This window comes from Centrocercus urophasianus, unplaced genomic scaffold, assembly GCF_019232065.1.
Source record: "Centrocercus urophasianus isolate 14NV4802_14NV808 unplaced genomic scaffold, USGS_Curo_1.0 seq_19, whole genome shotgun sequence".
In the NCBI taxonomy this organism is placed as follows: domain Eukaryota; kingdom Metazoa; phylum Chordata; class Aves; order Galliformes; family Phasianidae; genus Centrocercus; species Centrocercus urophasianus.
The window spans coordinates 13,865,723-13,886,662 of record NW_024884744.1 but is presented as its reverse complement, the minus strand read 5'-3'; the positions used below and the strand labels follow the sequence as shown (position 1 = coordinate 13,886,662).

The window sequence follows — 20,940 nt, the reverse complement described above, 5'->3', positions numbered from 1 at the left end:
AAACGTTAGTGTAGGACTCCTGTGGTTAGCATTCTAATTCCTGGCCATGTATCTGGCAAATCACTCTACTGCTCTGTGCTTCAGTATCTCCATGTACAAAATGTGAATAACACTACTGATTTCCTTTGTAAAACAATTTGAGAGCTATTAAGAGAAAGTAATATATAGGAGTGAGGCACTGCTATTGTAACAGTTGATTTTTACGCAGAAACCTTTGTTGAATCTATTATTTGATTAGAATTAATGAGATCATTCTTTTTTTTCCTATTATTCAGTAATATCTATCTTTTTTACACTGCAATACAAAAGATCATTGGACTGGGGAAGTTTCGATTGCCAGTTTTATCTGCCTTGCAAGTGGAACAATTAATTTAGTTGCCCAAAGCAGGAAAGAAAGATCTCTCTTTTGACACCTGAGCACAAAGATAAACCCTTGTTATATTTCAGAAATCTTCAGTGTAATATTTTTCTCTTTATGGTCTGTGTTTATAGACCTTAGCCTGTTTATCAGGAAAAGACTAATTTGTTATAGTAAGATCAGTGAGAGAAATGTTACAGTATCCAAAGACATCTGCATGTTGTCTTCTGGTGCAAGTCTTACTGGGAACATCTGGTCAAATACACACTGCCAAGTATGTCCCTAGCAAAAAAAATGTCCAACTGCCAATATACGTCATGCCTCTCTTAGATTAATTTCTCTCAGGAGTTCCCAAAACTTCCTGAAAGAGCTTCCATGAAAATTCATCCTTGGAAGACTGAGAGAACATTCATATGATGAGATTCTGGCAAAATTTCTCTCTAAGTAGACAGACAAAAGAGTCTGACAAGCTCTGGTTCACTTGTGGTATCAGATTAAAGCGAAAACCAGGCCAACCTGGAAAGCTGACAATCAAACAAACCAACAAAAAAAAACAAACACCAAAAAGCAATAGCACCTCCTAATCTCAAGATCAAAAGAGTAGATTTTTGCTATAAAAAACTAAAGTTATTTCATTTTATTTTATTTTTTGCTTATAAGAGAGTGTAAGTAATGAACGAGCTTGGCAAAGCCTCTAAAGCTACGAGGAAATGTAGTATTTTCCTGCTTAACACTGAACTTTTTACTCTTAAGACTTCTACCAAAGAGGCTTTGAAACACAGACCCTTGGGCATACCAGCTCTCCCTTTGGTTTAATATAAGAGCAGAGACAACGTCTTGAATTAGCAACTGGAATGTTTCTTCTGAAGAAGTATCTCTCCCTTCCAAAGAACAGATCACCATACTATGTGAAAAATACTGTGAAAAACACAAGACCCATTATAACAAATTAAAAACATACAAACACAAGTAATTTCTGTGATATTTTCGTGTAATGGCTATTAGCATTACTAATGCATTTGTGATTGATAAGCTGTATGTATTTCTCAGGTAAGAGAAGACATAGACAAGTGAATTTCAATTATTAAAACGCCCAATTCTCACAAACCGTGAAGAATCTGTTTGAAAAGCTTACAGAATCTACCTGAAACACAAACCAGGCAGAAATGCTTATACAATACCAGATCACAGATTGAGGAACACACACGAGGCAAGGCAGGCGCACCAGGAAGGACGTGCCCTTAATTGATCAGGACATTGAAAGCACCCAAGCAGAGATTACTTTGCATTTAAACTAATAAAAACAGATCGTTGTTTGTTCCTGCTTCAGTGCTTTCTCTCCAGTCTTCACCATCAGTGCCTGAGATATGTTCTACTGTAAAATAGATATGGGTAAAGGTATTTCAAAAAATGAAGCTTGTTTCTCCAGATATTGCCTACCAGAACTCTCACTGAAATAGGGTTCAGCCCTGTAACTACTTATATATAGATTTCCCTAAATTTACTTTATATATGACTGTAATGAAACATTCTCATTTTGAAGAAATACCCAATGCAGTGTTTGTGAAAGGCCACCCTTAACCTCATTACCTTTAATAAATACCTTTTTTGTGTGTGCTTAATTTTACCATCAAATTAACTCAGGGCAGAAACCATATCTTCAGCTCACTAATGCAGAGAGCCGTGACATCATGCACAAGTGACAATCCAACCATGACAACACTTAGAGGCAATTTTCTCTGTGCTTTTATTTAAACAGAATATTCTCACCTCGATTTCATCCCATTTCAGGTCCACAACTTTCTGTCCCGCCCTTGGCTGCCACGTAGGTAGCGTCACTGTTGCTCGTGAGTGAGGCAGAATGACTTCAGGCTCCAGCGTGGAGGTGACAGGCCTGCTTTGTCGAGGAGATGATGCCTCTGCCTGCTCGGGGAGTGGAGGGCTGTGCCGAGAGAGCTCGCAGTTTGCTCCTTCATAGCCATCACTGCAGGCACAGAGGTAGCCATCCCCACTGCTGCTGCAGTTACCATGGTGACAGGGGTTGCTGGCACAAGGGTCTGAAATGAACTGAGGAAAAAAACCATCATGTAGGTCAATCACTGCATATAAAGGATTTATTTATGAGCTTTAGAAACACTGTAAAACAAGATTCTTTCCCCCTTCTGTATTTACCTTCCAAGCATATATAATAACCAAGCTCATCTTTGATACAACTTCAAGGAAGTAAATTCAAAGGATTAAAGAAGAATATTAACTGATCTATATTCATCGCTGCTCTCAGAATACTCATGCAGAACTCACTGTTAACACATCCAAGCAACATGACAAACATGAAGTAGGAGCATGGCTACCACTCACAATCTGTAATTCCAAAGATTGGAAATTGTAAATCCAAAGATTTGGATCTGTAACTCCAAAGATTACTTTGGAGTAATCTGACCAGGGAAAACACCAAAACCTACAAATGTGAAGCAGCAACAGCAGTGGAAATAGGACACAGAGCTCACACAGGTCACCGTGTCAGGAAGTAGCTGTGCATTGTCAGAGCAAAGTACATCATGTAATCCTATTTGTGGACATAAATTCAATTTTACAACAGCGGGGCCTTTTGCCTGTACTTCATTTAGCGGGTAGCAGTTTCAGAATCTAACTCATTCTGGTGCTGAAAGCTTTGTAACAGGAACTACTGGGGGGAAGCTTCTTTTTAAGGCAGCATTTGTAGTAGATTAGAACAAGACAGAGCTCAGCGATGTGAGAAAAATCCTGCTCTACACTCGCCTACTCTGCTCTGACTCCAGCCTTAGATATATCCACCGCTAGCTTGTACTCCATTTCTTAGGTCATCATTGACTTGAAGGCTATATGCCTCTTCACTCCTCCACGCTGGTTCTTGCCTCTACAACTCACAGAGCACATCTACAGACCACTCCCAAGTTCCACCTGATGAGCCCAGCCTCCTGGGGCAGGACAGACCCTCCATTTGTGGTCACCCTCACAGCGCACACTCATTTAGCACTGCTTTTTGCCAACACATCAGTGTTTTTGTTTACCCTGGAAATAGCCTCCCGACAGCACCTATGAAATTTCTGCCTTAGTCAGAGCTACATCACACTGCTGACTCACTGTCATCACTTCAGCAACTAATACCGACAGGCAGTTCCCTTGATTTGTCCTCACAGTGATCATCAATCCACCACTGCAAACGGACATCATTTGTCTCAACATGCAAATTTCAACCAAGTGTCCCAGCTCCCAAAGCTAGCCAATATCCTGCACAATATTCCACTCTTTCCCTGATTAAGCAATGCTGCTTCTTATGTTATTTCTCACTACAGCATCACAGTTAACGATAGTTTTAACAAATGTTTAATAATAAATAAGAATTACATAAGCTGTATATATCTTTAATGCTATAATTGCCATCGCTCTAGAAATAACCAGGAGTAACTTCACTATTAGCAAAACATATCAGGCACTTAAAGTCCATAATTTCAGAATCTTTGGGGACAAAGTAATTACTGGGTCTACACTTGGAATTTTCCCTTCCCATCTGTTCAAAGCCTTGGTACCAGGGGCACCAAATCCTAATATTAACTCTTCCTTTTCCAACACTGTGCTTTTCATGACCTTGGCTGGAACTTTTCCTTTTAATGGAATTTTTGTGTATTCTAGCCTCTGTAATATCTTTTGAACAGCAGAGGAAGCATTATTATGAATGTCAATTTTGGAAACAGTTAATTATGTCAGATTTTTTGCTGACTGACGCAGAAGAGTTAGAGGCCACACAAGAAAATCTAAATATATCTAATATATCTAAATACTGTTTAAAATATACAGTATGCTCATTTATCTTGACATTCAGTTGTAGCTATGGATGTTATTTACTTTGCATGGGGAGACACATCTCATACATATTAGGTGATGCACTAGACATCAGGCACAAGCTCTGACTCTTCTTCACTTTTAAAAACAAAGTGTATATTGAATTTATATATACTTCACATATCAAGAACCAATACCATCTTCCTGCTTGGCTTCAATAAAACATGGAAAGAGCAAAGTCCAGCCATTAATTAGGAATTCAGCTCATTGCTCAAATCTGTTCTACGCACTGACTGCTAATCTGTTAACAAGGCCAAGCTGCCACAAGATCAAGAATCAAAGTGTGGATTTTTATGACCAGGTTGGCTTATCTCCTTAAAGCTTCTTTCTCCTTCAAATCAACAGAATAAGTAAATTCTTAGAGAACACCTTCTCGATCAGCAAAATCATAGCTATATATGACAGAAAAGAAGGAAAGGGGAAAAGGATTTCAGGAAGGAATAAAACCCAGTTCTGTTGTACAGTTCATCAGCTATATTTTAAGCTTGCTCTCGCTTCCAAGCAGCAGAAATTTTCACAACACTTTCCTATTAAGACTGCTGAAGAAAAAATTGTTTCAAGGTAAAGAAGGCCAAAATGAGCTGCTGAACACTATGCAAAGTCTTTCTCCCACCTGCAACTCTCCTCTTAGATGTGTTAGCACAAAACTAATTCTTGACTCTCTTTTTAATTTCACTTCCTGCCATCACAGACAACACTATACAATCTTCCTGCTTGGCTTCAATAAAATATGGAAAAAACAAAGTCCTGCCATTAATTAAGGATTCAGCTAATTGTTCAAATCTATTCTATGCACTGACTGCTAATCTGTTAACAAAGCCAAGCTGCCACAGCAATGTAACAGGCTGCCATTTCACACTTGTCAGTAGCACCTCATGCCTTCAAAACAATGGTAGGATTTTAAAAGTCAGCAGAGTCCAAAAGCCTCCAGCTTTGACTTCCTGAGATAGTTTCCAGTTACAGGATGAAAGCTGCAGTTTTCAAATACGTAAATTGAATTCAGCTGGTTGGGATTTAGACTAAATGCTTCAGTTTGCATGCATTCAGGTAAAAAACATCTTAGGAGAGATTTATATCAGTAGAATAAACTGGCATCTCTGTTGCTGAAGAAATGCCCTAATACAGAAGCAGAACACCAGGTAGAGATCATGGGAAGATCCACCCTGTATAACCTCCATCCTACATCACCGGCACTGAAAAATGATCAGATGCCTCAAGTTCAAGCCACGCACTGTACATTAAAAGTTATAAGCTTTTGAGTACAATAGAAAGAAAAAAATCAAAATCTACAGCCTTAAGATAATGTTTGTTTGAGATACAATAAAAATGAAAAATTTTGAAACAGTTTTTTTTAAAGCACAACTGAAATATAAAATGTTTGCATACATGTCCATTTATGAAAAGAAAATGGAAACAGATTCAGATCTTCTACATAGCAATGAAAATAAAGATTATCTAGCAATGTAATCTCTTCAGAAGAATGGCTTAGTTATCTTCACCCTGTGATTTAAATGTAGACTGATTCAGACCTTCAATCCACTGAAGTTTTAAATTCCATTCTATCACACGCTCAACATTTACATGAATTAGGAAATGAAAGACAAAAAGAAGAAGACTGAGACAACAACAAAAAAATAAATCAGCTCCTCCAAAGAGAAGAGCGTTGGAAGGAAAAAGCAAAGGAAGAAGCATTGGAATGAGTGTATTAAGCAAATAAATGTATTTTATTTTAAGGAAATATTTTTTGTGATATGACTCAAGTAAAAATTCTGGTTCAATTTCTGGTTCCCAGAAACATCCAACGCAACCTGAGAACAGTCAGATTTCTTTTCCTTTTCTCTGTCTTATTAAATAAAAAAAAGCTCCCTGTCTCTTTTCTAACTGTAAAATTGAGATAATATTTCTTTCCTCTCATCACTTGTGTTATCTGGATAGAACAATTTTTTTCAGAATGTGAAGCACAGAAGGATAGGAACACTCCACAGACAGGAACTCTCAAGCAGGAATGAATACAAGTAAATAAAAGAATGCAATAAATCTCAATACAGCAAGGCTAAGCCTGTCACCTATGGGCTTCATGTTAGTTTCTTTGTTTTTCTTTCTTTCTCTTCTGTTTGGTTTCTTCCGAACACTTCTGCGCTCAGACAAATAGCAGCATTCAGAAGATTACCCAACTATAAGTCCCCAAAGTTAGCAAACATTTCTAACTTACCTGTTCTTTTCTAATCCTTAAAAGACTGCAAAATCCTATTGGTATTGCGTGCATAAATACTACATGTCATCTAAACAAAGTGCCCAGAAAAACAAGCTGAACAGCAGTTTAATTTTCCAACTGTGACCAAACAGAAATAAATTAAAAAATAATAAAAAATAAATACAGTAATTAAAAAAAAATAAAATAAAGCAATAAAAGAATCACTGATGCACTAGGATTATGAGAATTAAAATGAATGAGACTGTCTCTTCTGAATGTAAACACTAAACAATGTCAGGATCTTGGTGTACACAGGCTTCTCAACCTTAAGCATTCCCAAAAATCTACCTCCAATCCCTTTTACATATGTTTAAGGATACTACTGATACTTAAAATGTAGTAACTGTTCTGCCACACATGGAAAACTGAAGTGCCATGATATGGTGAAACTCTCCCACACGGTGTGGTGATCACTTGCACCTGATCATACACACCAAGTCCACATAGGAATCAGAATGTCACAGTTTGCCAAATTAGAGGGAAAAAAGTGTCTACACAGCGTTATTTCTAACTAGAAAATGGCTATTGACTATGAATTGCACCTGGGTGAGCCCTGACTATCCTCCCCTTTGAGAACAGGGAGGCCACAAAGATATAGAAAGTGCAGTCCTTGGAAGCCACAACAATCAGGGCTTTATTCCCCATCCTGCACATAATTTGAGCAAAAAAAAAAAACTTATGTATTGCATAAAACACAGATGTAGCAACTACATTAGAAACAAGAAGCTGCAACATAGAGGGCAAATGAGTCAAGCTCTAGAAGGCTCATGCCAAGAACAGTACCCCACCAAAATGACAACATAGGTCACGTCTTTCGAGAAGTAAACATTTACTGATTTCCTTTAGTGGTTCCACTCAATGCCCCAACCCACCAGGAAAGGCATCAGTAAGTGCAATAACAAGAGAAACCTTTATCGGATAATTTAGAACATGATTCTTTGAACCTCTGTTAACTGCAAGCACTTTGGATTGCTTCCAAGCTGCCATTCTCATTCTATGAGTTTTGAATATCCAGAGTAATGAAACTGCCAGAGAATATAATAAATGGGTAGAAAACATTTTCTTCAGTGAAGCAGCAAAGATGCCTACAGAGATTGCCTGTTTAATTGACACCAAAAGTATGGCTGCCTAAATCTATTTGAAAAACTAGCAAACATAACAAGGCAAATTTTAACCAGCAAGATAGATTTTAAAAACAGAGAACCAGCAAATGGGTAACTTACCCTTGCATGGTAAGTTAGCATACATCAGCTGCTTTGCTTTACCTGTCCTCAGGCATATTCAAATAACCACAGAATAAATTGTGATCACTTTCCCTCTGCCTCAACAAAAGGAAAATATCTACTTCCCACTAAGCACAGAGTACTGCCAGATGTGAGCATGCACATAAATAATTATTGAGAAGCACCTTGTAGTTCTTCCTCAGCTCTTCTCAGCAGATTATTTTTAATATTTATATACATATAAAGTATACATATATATATATGTATACATATACATACATATACACATATATATATATATATACTCCTCTATCCTGCTGGGAACGGCCATTCAAATTGTTTGCTATTTGTGTCGATAGAATAGATAGAATATTACATTTCCAGCACACAAGCTAAACCAACTTACAGTTTTTCTTCAATTTCCATACTTGGCAGAGACGTTTTTTATAAACAAAATGAAGTCAAAATATTCACCCTGAAAATAAGATAGGTCAACTATCTATCAGAAATTATATAAATAAATATAGATCTGTGGAGATTAGCAGTGAGGTTTTTTGCCTCAGCATCATCTCATTTTACCCTCAGTAGGAGTTGGCAACCTACAGGATAATTGTTAAACAGGATGTCAGTGGCTCTCACATTACCGGTGGTAAAACTGATGGGTAGTTCTGAACAGAATGCATTAACTGCGTTACAGAAACACATCACATTAGTCTGTTTATGCTATTATTTCATTATGAAAACATCACACAGTGAAAGAATTGTCAATAGTGTCTTCATTCATAATACTGTTTTCCCTTTTTAGAAGTATTTTTTCTTGAACAACAGTGGGGTGCACAAAATATGATGAGAAATTATGATAAGCAATGATAAGAAAATTCGTAACATTTTTACTTCTCAAATGAACCTTCTGTTAGTTTCAAATACGTTATTCACTCATGAGTAACTGAAATTCATTATATGCCATTCCTAAAATATGAACTCCTTATATTATTGGAGAATTTATTAACTGATCTTGAAAAATCACAAGTACTATTTTATTTAAAAAATAGCTAATATTCCAATCTATATGCAAAGATTTAAAAAAAAAAATTATACAAAATACTTACCAATTCAAATTAACTTAACTTTGAGGTTAAACATATGGGTCATTGCCTAAGTCAAGGTTAATAATGTTACTTCAATATCTTAAGGTTCTGCAACAAATACAGTTATGATGAGATTGGTGCTATCATAGGAGAAATAAACTTCCAATATTTTTATGAAAGAGAAATTCACGAGCAATCTGCTGAAAGAACTTGAAATCCTAAATATTTTTCTGTTTTAAAAACAAGAGCATACTACAACCTCTATTCAGGTACACAACCCTTTACAGAACCTACAGTTTGTCTCTCCCTAAGAGCTCTGACCCCAGCAAGAAGTTCAAGCCAGATTTGGTTTACAGTAGTAGATAGTGACAGGACAAGGGGGAATGGCTTTTTACTAAAGGAAGGGAGAAGTAGGTTAGATATCAGGAGAAAGTTTTTTCACTGAGAGAGTGGTGAGGTACTGGCACAGGCTGTACAGAGGGCTGCGGGTGCCCCATCCCTGGAAGTGCTCAGGGCAAGGACGGATGGAGCCTTAGGCAGCCGGAGCTGGTGCCTGGATCTAGAGGTCAGCAATCCTGCCTGCAACAAGGGAGTGGGAACTAGGTGATCTCTGAGGAGCCTTCCAACCGAAGCCATTCTATGACCTCAAAAATAACGAAGCTTCATTTACAGGCATTGTATAAACTAGTAACCAGATGGAAAATTGGGTCTTTTTAAGTGCCCTAACTGCTGCAAAGATCGCAGCATATGCTCACACTTAAATATACAGCAAGAGAGCTACAAGACAAAGTGCCCTTACAAAGAACAACAGTAACAACTACAGTTGAAGCCACAGAAAAATGAGAACACATCAGCCAATCTCAAGACACAAATACATATTAAGTAATAGTTCATTAGTTCAAATGCTAAAGGCATTTCTTGATCTAGACACCTGAGGCTTCAGATATTTACAGATAAGTTAAGGCAAAAAATAGGCACACAGTTCTCACAAAAGCAACAAGAGCCAGTAACAGTCATGCACTAAAGCTGTGAAGTTAATGCACAGTACATAGAATCCTGAAAAACTCAATGGATGTGACAATGGCCTACTCTGCTAGCTTTTGCCCATAAGAGGCTGTGGAAAGAAGAAAAGATAATAAGTAGGCAGAGTAATTAAAGAGGTGTGACATGATCAGCATTTCATTGATGCCATACTTTCCAAAGCGAGTATGAACAAACAAAATCTGGGGAGTGTGAAAAGTAATAATAATTTGAAGCTGCAATACATCAAAAAGAAGACATTTTACCACCTGAGACATTTGGCAACAGAAAATGTTTATATACCTGGTCAGATAGAGGAGCATTTCAAATAACAGCATTACAACCAATGTTACTGCTTTCAGTTAGGTAATGCTGGCAGAAATGTAAAGTACAGGTATGTAGTCTCCTGTTTTGTTTTTATAAATAGGGTCAGAGACAATGTAGAAAAGTCAGTGTCTGTATCTCATAACCAAAGCACCTGTCAGCACATAAAGAACAATGTCCAAAGAGTTTCAAGACAACATTCAGTCCCTGATTCCTGAAAAATTTATCATTTTACTGCAAAAGTAATGGGATTCAATATACGAATGACAGTGGGAGCAGGGGTAAGAGCACAAAATTTTTCCACCTCTCTGTGCTTGCTTACCATCACTCAGTCACATTGGCACCCATCCCCATCCTCACTCGCTCTTGGCCCTGTGATTCTTGCTCTGTGAAAGCAGTTTGAACTACAACATTTTATCTCACATTCTGTGACAGGCTGAGTGAACTCAGTTGCTTCCTGGCAGCTAACACACAGTAACTTGTTAAGAGATGACAGCAGCAGCATATGCCTGCACCTTCTGAATAAGACAATCTTCAGATGCATAAAATAGGTCTCTGTATACAGTGGCTAGGGGCAGTGCTTCCTTTAACCCCAGTTGAAATAGCTCTTTTGCCCAAACTCTTTCCTTTTGTCACTACTGAAGCCAGTAGAACACCCTTTTGGGGATATTTTTAAAAATCAAATTATCTTGTGATCCCAAAGTCCTTCTAAAATTATTATTAGAAATAAACTTGATGATGACTTACGTAACACACAGAGTTACTGCTGTTAAGGGCTTTATCTTTCTAGTTAATACTAACACAATCTTTCTAATGAGAAGTTTTGATTATATTCTTGTAATTTCATCCTCTAGATCAGTCTCATGTGTCTACTTCATAAATACGGACTTTCCATTTCTTTAGCACAGATGACTCCAGTTTGAATCTTCTTATCACAGAGACTGAAACTACCTCAAAAATCTCTGGTGGAAGGAATTAAAATTTTGTATTTAGCCCACCCTTCTAGAACAGCAGATCCAATCTCGTCTCCCACAGTTGCAGGGAACCTGTCATTACAAAGAGCAGAATTATTCCTCTGTATGCTTACTGATTTTTTTTCTCTCAGCCGCATCAGAGATAACAAGCAGAAAGTTGTTTGTCATAAGATCTTCCGACTGGTGTCTCCAGGATGCCGTTTATACTCATTGTTCAGCATGCTGAAAGATGCGTGTAGAAAAGGTGGGATGAATTTCAGTAAAGCACTGCCCAGCAAACAACCTCATCATCTATCATTTTAAATCTGCCCTAGAAGATTGTCGCTGTTATCAAACACATTACAATATTAATGAACGCTGGAAAGGATTTGTGCCCCCTCTGGATGAAGGGGCACAAATGAAAGGGCTCTTCCCCGTCAGAATATTAAGTACTATAGTCGCATCTTCCTTTGCTTAAGAGGGTAAGGATTTACAATCTTATCGTGATCATGCTAGGAAGCTTGATATTTACTACAAAGGCAATAGCACCAGAATTCGATTTCCTGCAGATAGCTTGAACAGTCTTTTATTACAGTCCTGCATGCTTGCTTGCATTTTTAATAAGGTTTTCCATGGTTTTTGTTTTATTCTTGTACTTTTAGCAAGATTTCATTAATGCTTGTAGCAAAAATGCTCAGTTTTGGTGGCAAACCAAACATAGTCTTCTAAGGCAATTTGTGATAATGGACAGCAAGTCATGTACAGCAGCTCTTGATATCATTTCAAACATAAAGAGAAACTTTTGTGGCTATTCAAATTATCAGGCACTTAGGGGTTGAAGCCTTTGCCTCCTTAGACAATAGCTACAAGGATTAAAGTGAATGTTCCCTGCTGCCATGAAAGAATTAGTTTGTCCCTGCAGTTATCAGCCAGCCTATTGCCTCCCAGTCACACGCACTGAAGCACTAGCATACTGTCACTCTCAAGGCTCCGCTCTGATGTCTTCGTGACAGTATTAAAAATGCTGCATTACCAACTGTAATCAAATTGAAAGCAGGTGATTTAGGAAACAAGTGAACAGAAAGCAAGGAGTCTACAAATAGCAAAGCAGTATAGGGCATTTTGCACAATAGTGCATCTCCAAAGGCCCACCAAACTCAACACAATTCCATTTGTAAATGTGTGAATTTACATCACAGCATGAGATAGAATCTTTTGAAAAAGCTAAATATTCTTGAAAAATACTGAAAACTACAGATGAACATCTTGCCACAGTACTGTGTCCATGACCTTCAGTAAATACATGCATACTAAGACCAAATACATTTAAAAAAAGAAAGAGAAAACAGGAAAAGAAATGTAGCAATTTTAAACCTCTCTTACGGGTGTGCCATGTAAGAGGTTTCAGAAATGGACAAAAAAAAAAGGTTCATTAAATCCCTGCTGTGCCATATCCTACATATCTTATTGTGTCAGGTTACATGATATTTTAAGACACAACACAACAGCTATTCCTTCTGAGGACAGAAAGTACATTGGGGTAGGAAAAGATTCTTACTGCTGTATCTGCAAAATGGCAAACAACAGCATAACCTCATTATGGCTGTTGGTTGCTGTTTTTCACTTGCCCCTGATCTGGGAATATTAGTTGTTTCAAAAATAGTTTTAAGTAGTCTTAATGAGTAATTTAAAGGATGATGAAAATATGGCCAAAAAAAACCACCAAAAAGTCACGAATGTAGTTTTTTCTTTCCTCCTGTTTTGCTTCCTTATGCCCAGTAATAGTTTTGGATTTGCTCTTGTTCTTTCAAGAATTCCACTAAAGTCATAAAATTTGAAAATCATGAAGTGATTAACTGATAATCGTAGCAAAACTCTTCTCCTGTTTTTAATATACTTGCCTTTTGCCTTGCAGAAAATCTCTTTGAATTAAAGACACTGAAAATATTTTTATGAGATATAAGATTTTTAAAAATACTATGTTGATAAAAAAAAGTTCTTTCATCTGGTAATTCCTTATTTCTCAAAAGACATTTCAGAGGGTGGAAGTGGGACAACTCTGAAACAGGAAAGAAATAATGATTGCAGGAGAAGAACAAAAGAGTAGTTGATCAGGAGCAATATTTTTTGACAACACAGAAGAAAGAAGTATAACATTAATCAAAATATCTAGTCATAGAATCAGTCTGATTTTCTAACATTAAAGATGAATCATGGGTTCAGGGTTCTTTACTGCAACAAGACAGACTTAGAGATGATAAAGAAGGAGAAACATGGCTTGTGCTAGAACTTTTAGTGCAAAGAAATAGATTTGAATTGCAATGACAGAAGAATTTTTTTTAATATAAATACAAATATTTTATGTCTATTTTTATTTTATTTTTATGTTAATATTCTTAGTATCGAATAATTCAATTGTTATTGTGTGATTTTACCTAGTAATATGAAAACATTAAAAAATGAGTCGGCACTAAATAATGTTTTCCATATCTTCAACCAGAAATCTCCACTGTAAGCCATGTCCTTGAAGCATTCAGCTGCAAGATACTCGCAGAATGTGAACTGTTAACATTAACAACAAAAAGCTAGAAAGAAATTATATCAAAAATATTGCTTTCTGAAACATTAGATTGAAGAAATAAAGATGGACACTTCACTAATGCAGAGAAAAATGTTCGATTTTAAACCAGCTGAAGCCAAAAATGCTACTTATGCATGTAAAGCATATATATTATTGCTTCTACTTACAAGGTTAACATGCAGGAGAAATACAAAAATCCATCTATTGCTGGGCACAGAGCAGAATGAATTTTTAGAGCTATTGAGATCTCCTGTTTACAGCAGAAATGCCCTTACAATAATTGAGTCTCTGTCCCTGGGCTTCCAAAAGGCTTTCTTGTGGAACTCTCCAGCACTCCGCTATCACTACTTGTTCCAGTGTCTACACAGTCTCTACAAAAGCTGAAGTATGTTACGGTTGCAGAGCCATCATGGAACACTTACTCTAATGATATCCTTGAAGACTACAGATTTTTCAGCCCTCCTATTTTTTTCTTTTATTTTTGTTACCCAATCAAAACTTCAATCATCGTTTGTCTCCAATAATGAAGTCAATTAACACTCAGGCACTAAGAATTCATACACTCTTTTCACAAGATGAATGTAACAGAAAATTAGTACAGTTCATTGAGAAACAGCAGCATGTGAGCAAAATTCCTGTTTTATTGCATAGACTACAAGAGGTGTATTGAGTTACAGACAGTCCTGAAGCCTTCTTACTCTATTTAGACTTGTAAAACCTATGTTCCTCTCCAAAAATGGCTGAAGAAAAAGCAGCCCCTTTACAACTTTTGATAGTTTAGCAGATTCATGTAATATTTTCTTTCTCAAATGATCTGCTGCTTAATTACGAGCTCATCTGGAAAGATCAGTACTTCTTGGCAGTAACCAATTCATTATCGTAAGTTTCCTGCATTTGATTATGAGAAACTCAAGTCAATTTCTGTTATTCACATGTGTGCTCTATCAGTACTTCCTGAAATCCCAGGACCACATATGGGAGAGGAGTAAACAGAAAAAAAAAAGAACGAAAAATTTAAAAAAACAGGAAGAAAATATGTTTAATGGTCTTTAAAATAAAATCAAAAGAAAAATACTATGAGATTATGACACCCAGACACATACTAAACCTTCATGGTATTCATCCTTAGAAGAAATAGGCCTGAATTTGTCAAATGGTTCAGGGGTGGAGACAGACAAGACTACATATGGGCTCCTCAGCCATCACTGACTTCATGTGACAGCAACAACAAAACGGGTAAACGAAACATTAAGTTCCACTGAAATCAGATAAACCTTTTTTGTTCATTATTGCTTTCAGCAAGATCAAACTGCGCTCGCTATCAGTTTTTGCCATACCAAATGGAACAAAGGGATGGATCACTGGAAAACCTAACACAAGGAGGAAGGCAGCTTCAGTCAGCTAAGATAAATAACAATTAGCCAGAACATCAAACTAGTTTGATTTCAGGAACAGCCTCGCAGGAATGAACTAGTGCCCAAGACAGTTTACTGGAATTTAGTGGCTATGTAAGTCGGGTTACATGTTAGCTCAGATCTGGCCAGCCATGCTGGCCCTGAAAAGAATAAGGTAAAGAGAAGCCTACAAGGCAGAAAAAAAATCTGGGATCTTTGTCTTTTTAGGTTAGTAGATCAGATTTGAATTTAGAAAAAGTGAGAGACTGAAAGGTAAGAAAAAAGCAGGTGGCTCTTGCATAAGCTTTGTCACACAGCTTTGCCAGCGTACTGCCAGCTTGATTTGTCACAGTCCTGTTATTTTTTTATTAGCCTTTATTAGAACAGACTGCATATTTTACAAAGACATTCAGGAATAATTTCTTGCACACAAAAATGCCAAGTAAGGAAGAAATAATTAGTAATTTCATTTTAATTTATGATCTAAAAGAGGATTTGAATCTTGATAAGACATGGAATGTTGCCCCTGAAAACCTTAAAAGGAAAAAAAAATTCAGACTGCCTCATTTGTGACTTCCTCACACTGAGATTTGTTTAATAAAAACATGTACTGAACTATTTACATAGTCCCTCATTGCACAGAAAAAACACCACAACACAAACTGATTATTTTAGTCATCTGGGGAAGTTGGCCAGTATTATTTATGTCAGAAATGCAGCTAAAGAAATTCTGGGTATCTTAACTGCACAGCTGTGCACCAAAACCTTCTCTATCCTGAACCCAGTTGTATTACAGCAAGAAGTGCTGCAGGTGTCTGCAAAATGCCTTACTGTGGCATCTACCAGGATGGAAAACAAAGGCATACTTCACTATAAATGTCCAAAGGCTGGAAACTGGTATTTCAAGCAGACTGAAGCACAGCAGTGACCCATCTTAAATTTCTTCAGGATCCCTTTCTCTCGTCCACCCAGACAAAAGTCAGAAAAATAAAAGCAAAGCAAAGCAGTTTTTGACAAGCCATCTGCTAAAACAATTCCTGTTTCTTTTAAAATAACTTTCCATATGCTGGAAACCACTTATATTTTCTTGTCACATAATACAATTACTTTGGAACTAAAGACACATGCTGGAGTGCAGAAATTAGAATATATTCACAATTTAGGATATACCCAACAGCTACTGTTCTTGTCCTTTTACATTAATATAGGAAATTCTGCCTGCTGATTTATTACTATTCTTCATCACCAATTCTTATTAGATTACAAACTGCAATGACCTCGCAGAACTGGGATTGGGTTTATTCCCCTTCCCTTTTCATTTTCTTATTAGTCCACCATACTGCTAAATCTGTTCCATCTATTTAGCCTGTACTGCTTATTTTAGAAATATTTCCAAAACAAAATTACCTTTTCATATTTCCATTCCAGTAACACATTCTACATCCTCATCAGTCTTCCTACAGCCAAGCTATGTTACCACACATCGGCAAATCCAGCGCACTGAATGTTTTTTTTACCCTGATGCTGTAAGCCCCCGTTCTGCAACCTTTTCTTCACATATTTTTCTTTATCATATTGCTCATCAGGTTACTTTGGAGGAGAAGTATGCAATTTCTTATGTCAGTGATTACTATTAGATGTCCCTATGAGCTTGTCTGGATTTCCAAACTAGATCAGTCTACCTAACAAATGCTTTACTTCTGCTTAAAAATTCCATTCCAAGTAGTAACAAGTGCATTTATATTAATGAAAAAATGAACTAAACTTGCTAATTAAGTACTTGTTTAAAAATAAACAAGAAACAAACAAACAAAAAAGCAACCAAGCACTAAAACAGAATAAGCCATTTGTTAAGCAAGTAGTAAGATAACTAATGATATGGTAAGATAGCAGAGTCTATAGTCTTCAAGAAATAAAGATTGACACATTTCAGCAGAGGCAATACGTGACATACACACTCTTAATATGCAAGCATCTGCATAACTAAGTAGCAGAAGTTCTGTTGATTTAGCAACTAAAGCCTTTCTTCCATGAATCTGTATCATAGAATAATAAATTCTGGATTATAATTTTGTTTAAATTCATTGTCTTAATTCATACATACACAAGCATGGTGTTCAAACAGCAGATTTTATCAGATTGTCTAGTTTATTTTTTTAAATATGGTAGTCTAAATGCTTCTCTGCCTCTGTGAACAGAGGCAGATAATTGGTACACACATAGAAGCTTACAGCAACAGAACCAAGAATAAGTTACATCCCATAGCAGGTAGCAGTATATACATAATCTCACAGTGCAAGAAACTCCTCCCAGATATAGGAAATTTCACATTCTATAATTACAACGACATACTCACCAAAATTGTTAAAAAAAAAAAAAAAAAAGTCAAAGCATCTATTAAATCCCAGAACCACTGAAATGTTCATTTGAAGTCTATCAGTTCACATACTTCTTTGCTAATGGTACAGATTATCTGATTGCTGCAGTGAATTACAGAATGAGCACAGACTCACAGCCACAGAATGGCTTGGGCTGGAAGGGACCTTAAAGCCCATCCAGTCCCAACCCCTGCCCTGGGCAGGCTGCCCCCACCAGCTCAGGCTGCCCAGGGCCCCATCCAACCTGGCCTTGAATGCCTCCAGAAATGGGGCACCCACAGCTTTGTGCCTCACCACACTCTTAGGAAAGAGCTTCTGCTTAATGTCTAATCTAAATCTGACTTTTTTCAATTTAAAACCATTAACCTTTGCCCCAACAAGTGCAATACTGAGCTGAACAGAACATCACCCTTCATTTTTTTCTTATAATCAGTATTTACCACAGATTAAAAGCCAGGCACCAGCATGCATAGCCATCATAAAAGTACATGAGAAATGAAAGTGTTAAGAGTAAGCAAATTGAAAAAGAACAATTATGGTCATTTTCAAAAAAGAGAAAAAGCAAAATTCAAAGAAGAACTATTCAAAATATAAGCTACATATATAAATAATCTTGGGCAAGACTACCTTTACTTAGACACAACACACAGAAATCTTCTCTTTATACATGGCATTCAAAAAAGACCTCTCCAGCCTAAGTTTATAATGCACAGACCAAATTTCTGTGATTTAAGACCCCATTGTAAAATGCTCTCATATTCACACAGTGAACATTCTAGAAGTGTGGCTTTATCTTCATATAAGAGGGTCAAGTCTCAAGTTGAGACGTGCCTTAAAGATAACTGTTTCAAGTGGGACTCATGCCGTACCTGCTCCATTCTTTGTTCCAGCATCTTTTGCCCTGTTATTAAATTCTACCTGCCTTCCCACCTTGATTAAATGGGAAAACATCACATTTCATGAAAGCGTTTGTTCGACTAAACAGGAATTTACTTCATTCACAATCCTTTGATATCAACAGAATACCTTAGAGTGTGTTTTGGTAATTATTATTAATTTGGGGATGTGTCATTCTCACACAAAGGCTTCTGTAACTCAAGAACAAGTTCAGAAATGTTCCTACCAGACAGCTCCAATTGCAGCTCATCATACAACTTAATACTGACAAATTTATACCGTATGCAATGGTCGTATTGTACGTAACTGTAAAAAATGCACAGTTTTACTTCATCATATCAGTTCTTGAAACATAAACCTTACATTCCTTAATTTTCATTTAAAGGAAATGCAGCCTTAAGTTTCTCAGCACTTTCTTAGTGATAAGTCTATTTGCTCCCAAAATGCATTTCATTTTAAAATACATTCAAATTACTTTTTTTGTTTAAATAATAACAAAAAGTAAATCTCACAGTCCACAAGTTTTGAGACACACTGAAGAATAGAATAAATATTTGTTTATTTACAGCAAAAAAGTGGGTTTACACTTTTCTCTTCGTGCCATGAAGATGCAGCAAGCTTTTGAAGGATGAGGCAGAATAACTAGGCAGCTTTAAAATCTCAGAATCTCATTATGTACTGTCTTGGAAAAGCCTGAGACTGAAGATGGAATCCAACTCATGTATTCTACATAAACGTCCTGACTGTGAGCATGACAGTTATTCTGGAATAGGTCTCTGTCACTCCACTGTTAACATTTCTTTTAGGTTGCTAATTATAAACTAATCAAGACACTTAAACTAAGTTTACCAAAATCCAGTTGAGTGGCTTTCCTACTGAGGGATGGACCTTCAGCGTTAGTTTGTTTAAGCAGAATATTTAATTTTTACTGCACTACAGATGTCTCTACAGGAAGGACGGAGTTGCACATCCCTTTGTAGGTTACCATACCTACTTATATTACAAACTGTAGCTACAGCAGATCAGCTACAGCAGTGAGGAATTTGCTAGAATTTCTCAGTTTACCTACCAGTATTTTAAGTGCCTACATATATAAGCTGTCTTACCCAGGCATCAATACAAACTGACTACATCTGACACCAAAGCCTGCGACTATGCGCACATTTCCATTCAGAAGCCATCACAAAGCTCATCCATGTCAAAACAGCTGGGGTCATCAGTAAGTCAAAAGGTAAAACAAGTGGTGTTGTTAGCTACCATTGACTTACTTATAATTGCTGACCTTTTTTTAACCTGTAATAAAGAATCACTTCTCCAGCTTTTAGAAGCATATGAAATCCGTTCCTTACTTAATACTTTTTCCACTTCTTCTAAATAATATATCTAAGACAATAATTGGAGTTAAAAGTAAAAATAACTTTAGGATAGGTGAATATGTTCACTGTTTCAGAACAAAACAGCAGTGACAGCAACAACCTAAAAACATCAAACTTCAGCCAGAACATGACATGTATTTTGCTTTATGCCTTATATCATAATATGAATGTCATCTACCTACATGCCATCACAGAATATTGAAAACAAAGCTTTTGTGCCTCACAAAAAATATATCAAATTAGATTTTACTTCTCTCTTTTTCTTTTTCTTTTTTCTTTATAAAATATTAACGAGCTGGTCTATTAAAAAAGTATCTCTTGACAAACCTCTCCAACAAAGAAAACAAGCAGGAAATAATGCTGACTGACAGTGGAAGGCCTCTGTTACACCCTCCTTCTAACACACACCCTCACTTTTACCCTTGCATGTTAGTAATAAGCCACCAACCAGACTGCTATGCTTAGAAAAAGTGCAGAGTAAGCAGGTAGATTGGAACCCTGCATTTTTTATTTCTTTGTCAGGAAAAAAGTTACTTAGCAAGCCTGAAATGTATCAATGTATTCCTTGAATTAATGTGTGTGACAAATCTAGGAACCAGGTCTTGTTTTACTTAAGTAGGGAGGTAAAAAGCACAGAGAAAGCACCTGCAAAAGGCTACTCCATCTGGCCATGTAAGAACATGTCAGACAGAGAGGAATAAAGGTACGATTCTCTTGGCTTTCTGGCAACAGCAAAAATAGAATTTGAGAAGTAAGAATACAGGAACCAGAAAACAGCACTTCTGCAGAAGCCATGGGCCATTGGCATTGGCTTAGCAGAACACGTGCAGTTCCCACGGAGTCTGGTTAATGGCCACACTCAGAAGTCATGCCAAGTTGCAGAAATTGGTTTTGCTACATTCTGTGTCCAAGGATTCTTCTATAACAGTTTTTCAAATAGTTATTTCAAGTTAAATTATGACTGTAAAGATGTGTCATTCTCATTGTATGGGAATTTTGTACAAACCTAGAAAAGGCGGCTTTCACCTTCAAAATCCTCTGCTGGTATTGCTGGGCGAAGCCAAGAGAGTGGGTGTGTAGGGCAATGAAGCTGTTGGCCCTGAGACAGGCAGCTTCCCAATACATTCCGCACACAGTCCAAAATATCTTGTGCCCATGTCATATGAACCAAGCTTTTAACTGTTTTTTTTTTTACATCCTGACGATTAACTA

At 36.9% G+C, this 20,940-nt stretch overlaps 1 protein-coding gene across 1 annotated transcript in view; it reads right to left on the bottom strand.

Annotated features, from left to right (window-relative positions):
• DNER (delta/notch like EGF repeat containing) overlaps positions 1–20,940 on the bottom strand; it is a 106,978-nt gene that overhangs the window by 64,327 nt on the left and 21,711 nt on the right. Inside the window, exon 2 of the mRNA XM_042820887.1 lies at positions 2,129–2,425. Coding sequence (XP_042676821.1) covers positions 2,129–2,425 — 297 coding nt within the window. The remainder of the gene's footprint in view (positions 1–2,128; positions 2,426–20,940) is intronic.